Genomic DNA, 12,062 nt, shown 5'->3' on the forward strand with positions numbered 1-12,062 from the left:
ATGTATGACAAGTGTAAAACATGTGTTTAGCTGCCCATAGGATGGTAGCCTCACTAGGTATAAGAAGGACTTTATTTACAGTAGAGGAGATCACCTTGGCAACATGACTAGAGACTAGTCAAGAAAGTGGAAGATATAAAGGATTAATCAGTATGTTTTCATTTTAGAAGGAACACAATTCATTCATTAAACAAAACTATGGGCTGAAGGTTTTACTAATTTATGTTCGAGTTTAAAATGCTTTTCTCCTGCATCGCTATTGTATTTTTGCCTTTTTCTTTCCATTTAATCAGTTTAGGGTAAATCGATTTTCAAGCATAATAACAATAGTGCTTGTTGGACAATGAATCTCATTCCTTCTCCCCTTAATCTAATTTGCAGAAATACTGAAAATCGATTTGATTCAATTTGATCGATAATCCATGTAAATTTGTTTACACGTTACCGTTGATGAAACACTTCATAAACACTGAAAGATTCACTCTATTTATGCGAAATACAATTAAATAAACTTTTCATTCTTCTTATTATTTTTTATTATTATTAATATTATTAGGCCTAGTAGAAACTAGAAAGTGTTCTAGCACCTTTAGGTCTTTGGGTGATTCGCGGCACGGTTGTAATGCTTCACATTTGTATATTTTTCCTAGACCACCCTGCGTAAAAAAGAGTCATTAGCAATGTATGTTTTACCCGGGGGCTCTTTGCCTTGTGTACGATCAAAGCTACTTTGGTTTGGAGCGTTCGCAGTGTCTTAGCTCAGCCCGTCTCACCGAGATAGTTCGCGGCGCGTAGAGCATTTCATGGGAAAAAAAATTATTTATTTGTTGTAAACAACAAACCCTAGCGGTAAATGAACACCTAAAAGTCCATCTGGACACAAATAAAGACTATAAGAATGGATTCAGCGCTTTTCAGCACCGGGGGTTCTGTTTTGCAGTCAATTTTCCTTACTGCATCACACTGGTCAATAGCTCAGTAAAAAGTTACAGTACAGTGTTGTTTAGATTAATATAGTTTATTGTGTAGAAAAGTTTAACTGGAATTCGTTTTTTAGAGAAGTCACATGACATGATTCAGTCATTTCAAAAAGAATGTGCATTATTAAGATAAACAATGAAACTAAACTACACAACAACAAACAGTAACATTAAATAAATAGTTCTTAATAAATAAACCAATAAATAAATCAATATATCAATAAATAAATATCACTTTATCGAACAAAAACATAAATGTACATAATGTCTACACTATTGTTTTGGAATGTTTTGAGGCTGAATTGATTAAATCTATCTAATTAATATTCAAGTAATTTTCTGTAACAACAAGAAAAATGCACGAGAATTCAGATGTGGATTACAGTCCACTGTTGTCAAATGCTTGACTCAGATGGGCTGAGACAGTAAAATCATGTGTGTGGTTTCCGTTGGGTGATATTTGTTTATGTGTCTTGTTAACCCAGGGGATGAAAAGAAGTTGTCTCCACAGAAGCGACAGGGAAAGACATCCCCCGACATCTGTGTAGCTTGCTCTACCTTCGCATATTTCGGGCTAAAATCTGGAGACTCTTTTTTCGTTTGGACGCTGGAATCGGTTGCGCCGGCGGGATTTTTTGGTGCCTCTGCAGAGAACAGACCCTGTGACGAACTTGCTGCTTTTCGACCGTGAAGCGCAAGGTGTTTCCTCAAGTACGCTTGTCGTCGGAACTTCTTGGCGCACTGGGGGCAACTGAATGGCATCTCTTCTTCCGAACCCGAGTCAGACTGCTGCGATGGCTGTGGGCTGGGATCCGAGCGGGCCATGCCGTTTTGTCCAGCAGTGGGGCTCAGCTGACTGTCCTCTCCCTGTGCGGCGCCCTTGGGTTTATGCCATCGCCGGTGAGAAGCCAGGTTAGCGGGGCAGCTGAATGTTTTTTCACATTCAGTACAACGGTATTCGACGCGTACAATGCGGGAACACTTATGATGTGCGAGGGTCAGAGGGTCTGAGTACCTCTCCTTACATAACTGACAAATGAACTCTCCCAGCGGGCTGCTGGTGTTGGAGCGCGGCTTGGAATCTTCCTCTGGATCTTCTTTAATCCGGAGACCCAGGACGGGTGAGGTGGTGAAGTCATCTCGGCTGTTCGTTCTTTTCTCCTGGGGATGGGAACCCGAACACTTGCGCTTCTTAGAGCCCGACTGTTTATTTTTGCTGCTTGAGGATGCAGGCTGTTTAATAACACTCGATGATGGTCCACTGAAGGAAGAGTCTAGCTTCGTTGTCATCTCGGGCAGCGATGGTGATACCGGCGAGCCACTGACGGCAAAACTTCCGAGCACTGGCTCAAGGAAGAGCTCGGTTTGTGCTGGAGAACCGGTGTTGCCCTTCTGATCCGTTGAATCCGCTGAGATATACTGGTCTGTGTATTCCTCGCTGTCGGGGCGAGTAGGACTGAGTGAAGGAGCAAAGGCGGCTTCAGGCTGTCCACCAAAACACACCCGACTCGGCGTCCTCTGTTCAACGCTGTTGCGCTCACAGGAAAATGTTGGAGTGCTTAAAGCTGGAATTCCGGAATTCAACAGAAAGTTTTGCGCCTGTGCTGGGTCATCCTTTTCTCGTACTCTGTACGAAACTGGCCCAGTCTTTTTAGAGCGTTTTATAAGGAAACCCTTTGGCATGGTGACGGTTGAAGTTCGATTTAAGTCACACAGTCACCCTGTGTCGAGCGTTTTGGAATGTCCTAGCCAGCGTTTGGGTAAAAATTAACAAGTTGCGTGCCGTACAGTTATCGCTTTGAGGCTCTTGGCCACACTGAACTTCTGCCCCTTGTTTGGCCCCCTTTTAAAGGCACCAGGCGTGCGCTGTGCGTCAGTTAGGACGCAGATGGCTGCGATCCAGGCGTCAATAGCGGGGCCCGGCAACATGATCCACTCGGGGTCTCAGAGGAGAGGAGCGGCAGATGTCAGTTCTCCCTCCCCTCCCCCGGTGCCATACACCCTGTCTCCCGCGACCCCCTCCCGACCACTTGCCCCGTCCTTGACGGTCCCTCACCATTATGTAGATCAGGCTTTGCCACACTCCGAGCTTATCCAACCTTTATTCACCATTCCCTTCTGGGACTCTATTCAACGTACACGTGCCGAATCTCTCCGTCCATTCATCAAAGGAATGAAAATGAGGAGGGGGTGTGTGTGTTTTGAGAGAGTCACGTGGTGGGTAGCGGTACATTGGTGAGCCGTCGTAAAAGTATAAGGTTTGTATGCTATAAGAATAGAGTACATAATCTTTCAACGAGAAAATGGACAAATATTATATCAAATACTGCATATACGGTCTACTTTGAATGGCTAATTAGACGAATATAATTGATCAGAATTTAAAGTCGAATTTAATTTATGAGAATTTAAAATTAAAAATCTGTTATATTTATTTACAAATACAGACCAACATACACATATATACAAATATATGTTTGGGGAGGAACGAATGTATTTAATTTATTTATAATGTATTTTTAAGAAACAAATGTATGTCATTAAGTTACTAAAATATACCACACAGTGGTTGAAAATTTAAAAATGTCTAGTTTGTAAAAAAACGTTGGAGAATTCCTTTGGCGACCAATTCACTGCTGTCTAGATTCTCCAAACTCACACCCCTACTGCCAAATGTCTGAACCATACAATGGAAACGGTCTGTCATCTTATTGTTATCGAAATTAACAATTTTCATCACACGTCCGCAATCTGGCGAAAGAGGACATCACATACACGGGCCTCCTCCGCCAGAGAGGGACGTTTGTGAATATTCAGCCAGCTTGACGGGCACCTCCTGTAGCATTAATGTTTTCAACTGCGCCAACCACAACGGTTGAAATAATAAAACGCAAAGTTGGACGAAGAGCTTTGTTTGTGTGCGCGCATAAATCTTTGCTATCACTGACTGCTTTACATAATTTCTTACGCTCATCCGTATTGTTCCCCCCAAGTCTGCATTTCGCCTCGCCACTACTCAGTTCCTCTTATAAGTGAGCTTGCATTTTTTAATTCAACTTTGTGCATTTATTTCTGATTTAAACTATATGCGTAAAGCAATTAAATCTCTGCTGGCGTAACTGTATAAGCAATTGAAAGCACAAAGTTTTGACGACTGATGATAAAAGCTGACCAAAATGAAAATTTACAACAAAGAGACAAATAAACAAACAAACAAAAACTATTTTATGGTCATTTTATATTCAACCACTCCACATATTCTTCTCACAGGTTGCCTGCCAGAAAACACGTAGTTACAGAGAAATATATAAGGTGCTCCTTGCAGATTATCCTGGTTGTATGGCCAGTCATGTAACACCACATAGGCTGCCTTCCAGCGACAGTTGAACGTAACACACACCAGGATGAATACAGGCTACATGCTTCTGCAGTGCACCCATTCCTTCCCTCCGTTTCGTCTTCTATCGCTTAGACGACCCCCCACTCCACCGCCCCTTCAGCGCACACCTCACCCACCCCAATTCCCGTGCGCTACCCTCCCGCAGCCGTTGTGCGGTATCCCCCAACCGGTCTGTTGTCTCGAGGGAATGTTGATTGTTATTGGATTCTTTTTTTTCGGCCTCTGGGGGAAAAGAAACAAAAAAAAAAAACAAAAAAAACGAGGGTAAGAGCGCGAGGCGGATGGCGGCACGGAGTGGAGGGGGTGCACCGACTCTCTCACCATTCTTCCACTTTCCGCCTTTGTTGGAATTGGAAGTTTGAGCGTGTGCCTTTGGAGCCACAAGCCACGCGCCCGCGCTGACCTCTTTGACATCGCATTTGCATAAAGCTGGAAAATTGAATTCAGCCTTTTCTTAAACGCGGTCTGCGTGTCGCGGACCATTACCACCGGTTCAGACACGGATTCTAAGGCAGTAAAATTAAACGCAGACACGAACTGTGTCTCTTTTACATTAATTTAATGAGTAGATGGAGATGGCTTGTATAACGAGAAAAACTGACCTCTTTATGCCCACATAAGTAGTAGTCGTAAAAACGTAGTCTTAAGCAGGACCGCAAAATCACAACAATAGGCTGTTTACGATTATTAGTAGATTGTGGTAAAAGTTTTTTAGTTGTGTGAAACAAATGGAAAAGCACCGGAGAAAATAGTCTGCACTCTTTCATAATGATAATCGCGTGTAGACCGACAGCAGACCTACAAAATGCGGAATTAAACGGGCTATTTAATTCGCAGGGTAAATATTTGGACAGTTATACAATTTAACAAATTAATTTACAGTAAATTTGAAAGTTTTAATGCTAGTGAATTCCCTTAGATCACATTCAGGCTGATTCAGGGAGGTTTCAGAGGGCTTTAAAAGTAGGATATGGGTTTACCATTGATTGCCTTGGGGAGACGAGGACAGGAACTGCAGATTGCTTAAGATCATATTACCACAGAAACCCTAATGTGATAGCCTGTAAAAAGAAAACCTGCCCATGTATTTGCTTGTTTGTTTGTTGCTAGAAAATGTAGCTATGCAGTTTCCAAAAAGGTTTGGATCCGTTCGACAATAGTCAAAGTAGACTAGGACATGCATGGGATTTTCAGACTTCGTGTAGGACCTCCAATTTCATTCGTCATCTTTGTTTTACGATGCTTTTGGGAAACTCAGCGCAGTTTAGCACATATGAAACTCAACCACTAGCTATAATAACCTATTCTCCTACTATTTTGTTGGCCATGCCGACTAGGATACGCCTACATTATGGAATGCCAGTATCCTGTTGCTATGGGGAGCGACGCCGGTACATCTCTGATTGGACAGCGGCGGTCGCTAGACATGTGCGCCCCGTCCTGTCCTGATTTGCATACAGCTGTACTGTAGTTGCCGAACGCGTGAATACAACCTATGGCGAACAAAGGGAGAAACAAACTTGCAGCGGGCACAATGACCCCTTCCCCAGTCCGCTTTCAGCCATACAGGAGCATACTGAATAGTCTAAAGTACGGAAGGAGGGTGTGTATTTTAAAACCGCAAATTGTGATCAATTAGAATGGGGTGACAGCGATAACACGCGAGTTGCCAGGCCTCGTGTTATGGAATTCTTTTTGAATTCCTGTTATAAAAGGTGGAAGGACGGCTGCAATGCTGCAGAAACTACCACTTGAATTAAACTATAAACCCCAAGCGTCTAAATGCGAAACCCTGTGAAAAAGTGACATAAATCGGTAGTTAAGAGACAAGTAGGCTATAACCCACAGATCTATCCATCCATCCATCCATCCATCCATCCATCCATCCATCCATCCATCCATCCATCCATCCATCCATCCATCCATCCATCCATCCATCCATCCATCCATCCATCCATCCATCCATCCATCCATCCATCCATCCATCCATCTAATCTGTGTTCCCTTATTTTTTCATAGGTCAATTAAAATGTGTTATCCCTGCTACTAGTATGCCTAACAACAACAACAACAGCAGCAATTGACGGGCTTTAGTGTGACAAAACTAATTTTTAGAAAGGCAATTTAATGTTCTTATATAACGTTTTTGGACCAAGTACACAGCATCAAACAAAAGGAAACAAAACAACAAAAGGCCAAACCCATCATTCACTCTTTGCTTTGAATTTTGCCCGTGAGGTCTGATGGAATTATCTTGCCTTTTACAACACTGTCAAAGCATAAAATAATAAATAAAGCTAACGCATTGTTACTGCCGGCGTGCACAGCAAAGGTCTCCCATCCAAACTAGCTCACCATGTGTCAAAGAGTAGTTATGTTAGTATCACTAGTCATAGTCATGATCATAGACAGAACTGGCCATAAAATGCCATAACATCCGAGAGAGTTCATCTCAGTTCACCTCAAATTGTTGTATTACACAGAAGTGCAACAAATTGATAATGAATCGATATATAATAAACTATGAAACACTCAAGTTCAGTTTAAACAGAACAAACGTATTAAAAATACCTCTGACATGGCAATAAATACCAACGACATGACCATTGATCATTAAATACTTAGGAATAGTAGGAATGTAATCAGCATTGATTCACAGAATTACACCAGAAAGCATATGACAGAATAAAGCAGTGGTCCTCTAAAGTATATGATATAGCTATGTCGAAAGAGTCCAACTCGTTCGGAGACATATTCCTGTCAAAAGCAACCGTATGTCAAACGCCGAAATCGGAATTTTATGAATCGCAAAATAATGTCGCCTAGCACAAATCGTACACGTTTTGTGAAGTTCGCAAATCGCTATTTTCACACATTTCTACTTCCGTTCTGAAAGTTTGTAGGGCAGGCACATTTCATCCAGCTATGCACTTCGAACGTTGCTCAGATCTTTACAATAGTGAGATATCTGCCAGTATCTGTCAGTTGCAACAGCTGGTGGTAGAGTAAACCAGTGATTCGTGCCAGGCTAGTTGTTAATATCCTACACAAATACAATACATAATAATACATATGTATTAACAATGCATAAATACTCCAGTATTTACTCCAGTAAAGACACAGGTTTCATTAGGATTCGTAGATTTGATGTTATGAATACTATGGGATAAAATTGTACTTGCGAAAATTATGCTACAATTATAGTTGAAGCCTAATTTATTAAATAGGGGACGTAATTTGTTGCCTTTACGCATGATTCATTAGACCTGCCACATGAAAACAACTCTTTAACCTTGTGGTAATTAACCTTTGTGAAGCAAGGTATTTCCAGAAATCAGAATTTCGATTCTTAAAAAAATGTCTGTTTGTCTGAGGAGAAACAACAGAAAATAGCCGAACTGCGCCAAAAGGAACACACGCAGCATGTTTAAAAATCACAGCGGTAGAAAAATAACACTGCAGCGTGTATGGGTCTGAGCTTTGATAAAACGTAGAAAGATCGCATACTAAAAGAGTAAGCCAACTATATATAAATAGTTGATTTAGGCTACTTGCTGGAACATCCCTGCAAGAAATAGGGAGGCTAACTTTCACAATGAAAAGAAAATCCTCGTTGTGTATCCAAAATTACTCAAGCAATCAAGCAGAACCAGTTTTGGAATAAATATGAACAAATATGAACACATGTTTGGATTGTCTTGGAGTTCCTGTGTATGGAAAGTCATTCGTGAGGGTCAAAACATATCAATCAAAATCAGCCAGTAAGGCAGAACAAGATTTTGGTAGTATTAGTGAAGCAATTTACATTTATTTAAAATAGCTTTCTTCTCCAATAGGTAAATGACAACAACAACAACAATAATAATAATGTTACATTATTACTTTAACAAGTCTAAGATTGCTTTATAAAACAAGAGACTCAGGAGGAAAGAAAATATTCATGAAAAAGAAAAGTTTTTAAATTGGAAGGTTGCTGGTTCAAGCCCCACTGCTGTCAAGTGTTGGGCCCCTGAGCAAAAACCTTAACCCTCAATTGCTCAAGTCATAATTGTAAGTTGCTTTGGATAAAAGTGTCAGCTAAATGCCGTAAATGTAAACCAAAGTTTGTACATCATTGTCAGTCAGTCAGGTATGGATAAAGTCAAGCAATGTTAAGTAAGAGGAAAAAAAGTGGCATTTTTGAGGGACTTGATGTGTAGATCAAAATTAATTTATAGGTAGAGTAAAAAAGTGAGATTTCTAATAACAAGCTCTCTAATAGTACTAATGGAGACAATTTGGGTAGTGAAGATTTAGGAACAAAGTAAAATTTCAAATTCTTTCAGTGTTTAGTATGAGAAAGTTATGCATCCAAGGTTTTAAATAGGAAATACAATCAGAAGATGCACAGGGAGGGGGACCTCATGGCTACGAATAATCTATCAGAGAGCTGAGATATAGGTTAGAAAAATAAGGAGTCCAAGGATATGACTTGAACTATTGTGGGACTGTAGCAGTGACACCAACAGAAGAAACGTGAGAAATAAAAAATTATTGATCAGATTTACCTATTGGAGAAAAAAAAAATCTTTGTAAAAATCAATGTAAATGGCTTCACAGATATTAGCAAAACCTGTTCTGCCTCATTGTCTGATTTTTACTGATATCTATAATTTAGATTAGGATTAGAATATATAGTTCTCTAATATTGTTAATATATATTAAATAAAGGCAGCGTCTACACAGAGAGTAGTATTATTAGTGGCTGTGGAGTGGCTGCCAAAACTACAGTGGATACTGGTGAAGTAAGCAAGGCACACTGAAGGCATGTTGACACTGAGGATGTAGGATTATGTAAATTATTATAGCCAACTAGATTTAACTTTGTTTGTTGAGATAATATTGTGTTTGACCTACTTTTTTAAAATTAGGGCTACTTTTGGTGTCAGATTATTATGTAGTCCATATACAATTACAAACAATATACAAACAATTTTTTGTAAGCGAAAACTTCATTTTTCAAGTAAAGTCAACTTCATTTAAGCAAGGGAGTAACTATGCTTTGAATAGTTTTAGAAAAAGAATGTGGACGGAGTGTTGCATTCAGTTCAGATGCCCCTCAAATTTACATTCCCTTTAAGAAATCAAGTCCTCAGGCATGTGTGTTCACTAAAAAAGTCAGTACCAGGTCTGAAAGGAAGCGGTTCACAAAAATGGCTGTGTTTGTCAACACTATCAGCGTTGAACAATAAAAGTATCAGCATTATGACATTTTTGATCACGAGAATCTAATATGACAGAGTTCAAAGTATAAAAATGATGAACGAACTCACCAAATTTCATGCTATCAGCCTCACAGATTTTGAGATAGAAAATTGTCCTCATTACATGTAAAGACTGCCATGGAACCAAGTGCTGACAATAAATGGACACAGGCATCCCTGACTGCTCAATGGACAATAAGTGATATAGTGATATAGACAATTGGGTGGTCTCTCTGGTTGAGGTAAGGGTGGGACTCAGCCCAAAGGTTTGTCACATACTATTGTTTGTGCACACTTCTAACCAGTATGGCCTCAGCTTTAGATTAATCTGTTAATGACATAATGTTCCAGTTACAAACTGACCAGTGCAATAAACAAAAAATATTACAGATAATTAGTCCATATTTAAATAGCCATATATCCAGATATAGTTACAATGTTCCCACTGGGAATTATGAAGTAATCATATCTTAATATTAACTTTTTTAGGTAAGTTATTAATTTTCAAATAATTTATTTCAATAAATCACAGGATGATTGCATGTAGGGCTCATGTAGGCCTTTATGGAAAATACGATAAATGTTAAAGAGGTACTGTACACTTAAATGTATTTTTGAACTGTAAACTAAAGGATATGACTGTACTAAGATGATATAAATCAATGCTGGTATTAATATTAACACAATTACCAATTTTATACAAAATGTTATGGGCTGTAAATGAATTTAAATGCCATATGCTGGTGTAAATCCGCCCCCAGCTTTGCTAATGTTTGATGCTGCCCTCTGTCATGAGATGTCTGTGTTAACGCCCCCTAATCAGAGGTTGGTGGCTCACCTCCCCTTGAAGGCGAGTGTGTGAAACATATGCCGATCGAGACACCCCCACCCTCCCCGCAGAACCTTGCTCCCTTTTAAAGCATTTTTCAAAATTACGTAATGGCTAGACCTAGCCTCAGACCTGGGGGAGAAGTTACTTCACTGTACTCTTCAGCTCTAAAGCCCTATTTAAGTTTGTTAAATCGTAAGTGTTTAGGCTAAATTGAGCATCTCCAAGCGAAAAGGTGGACTGATTTAAAAACACGTGCATCTACTTTGACGTCTCTTTAAAAATGTCTGGCAGCACTCTGTTTATGAAGATATTTGTTGTACATATCGGTGTCCTTTCGTGCCTACATCCATATTCAAGGACAAATTATTCTCCACTTTGGCTGAATGTATCACTAAGACTCGCTAGCCGCTGCAGCTTCAAATTACATTACAGGCCTTATAGCCATATGTTAACATTAGCTTCAAATTACACTAGAAGCAATTATTTTATAAACACTACCAATGTAGCTTCAAATTACACTAAATGTAACCAGGGAACAAAATGAACCTTTCGGCCTACCAGCCAAACTAGCTGGTAGATGAAAAATGTTGCCAACGAAGAGGTTAGCTGAGGTAATGCTGGTTGCTTATGGGTCCATAACATTGGTGGTAGCTGGTAATAAGACAAGCCTCTGGTGTATTTTTTTCTACAACAATATAAAAACAGGAGAGATTGCGGTATCTAACCAACTACTTTGCTAACTTTATTCTTACCTTTAGTCAGAGACGATGGTTCAGAGCTGTGCTTGTTGCCAGAGCTGTCTGAAACTGCCCTATTTTCTATTCCCTACACGCAGAAATCTGGATCACTACATATTGTAGGGAACAGAATATGTCAAGTTAGTGAACAATTTCGGACACTACGTTATGCTTCTTAGCTCATTACCGTGCAACAGCATATTGTTTCGTGTAACCAATCTGAATATTATAACACAGTGCATTGTAACAACTTTGACATCGTAACATGCAAGGTACACAAGGTAAGGGGCTGCGAACTTGACAGTGTAGTCATCATTGTTGAGTAAGCAGGCCTCTTTCTGGAAAAAGATGTAAAAAAAAAAATAAAAAAACATTTATAGCAGGCTTGCTGTAAATGTATAACATTTGGAAGAGACAGCCGTAATATAGCCCCATATAGTTGTGTATAACCCGCGACTCCATCCACTTTGCAATGATGATGTAACGGAGTAAATACAACAATATCGGTTTGTTGAGCGGGTGTGTTTAAGAAGATTGGCTGGCTTTATGTAAATACTCCTTGCTAAGGAAAAATGTCTTATGTTTTTAACAAATGCAGATTAACTAGATATATTCATGCAAAGGTTCAATCATTATTTTTATTAATAAAAATAATATCACAGATTTAACTATGATACATGTACAGCTGCTCAGATAGATATTTTCAGTGTTGTATCCCATAAGTCATCATAGTCTTTGAACTAAAACTAAACATTAACAGTATCAAAATTCCAGTTTTTGGTACAAGTACCTTCCTTAGATCAGTCAGTAATTTCTCATTTGAGAGATATAAAGGCTACTTCCCAATTTGTTACTGAGAAACAAGTTATC

General features: G+C 39.6%; 1 protein-coding gene across 1 annotated transcript; it reads right to left on the reverse strand.

Moving 5' to 3' along the window:
• Positions 1–1,388: 1,388 nt before the first annotated feature.
• On the reverse strand, positions 1,389–2,663 carry LOC113582129 (insulinoma-associated protein 1a-like). The gene has a single exon (XM_035526894.1). It carries the CDS (start codon positions 2,661–2,663, stop codon positions 1,389–1,391), a length of 1,275 nt encoding a protein of 424 aa, XP_035382787.1.
• Positions 2,664–12,062: the final 9,399 nt, after the last annotated feature.

Source organism: Electrophorus electricus, chromosome 6, assembly GCF_013358815.1.
Source record: "Electrophorus electricus isolate fEleEle1 chromosome 6, fEleEle1.pri, whole genome shotgun sequence".
Lineage (NCBI taxonomy): Eukaryota > Metazoa > Chordata > Actinopteri > Gymnotiformes > Gymnotidae > Electrophorus > Electrophorus electricus.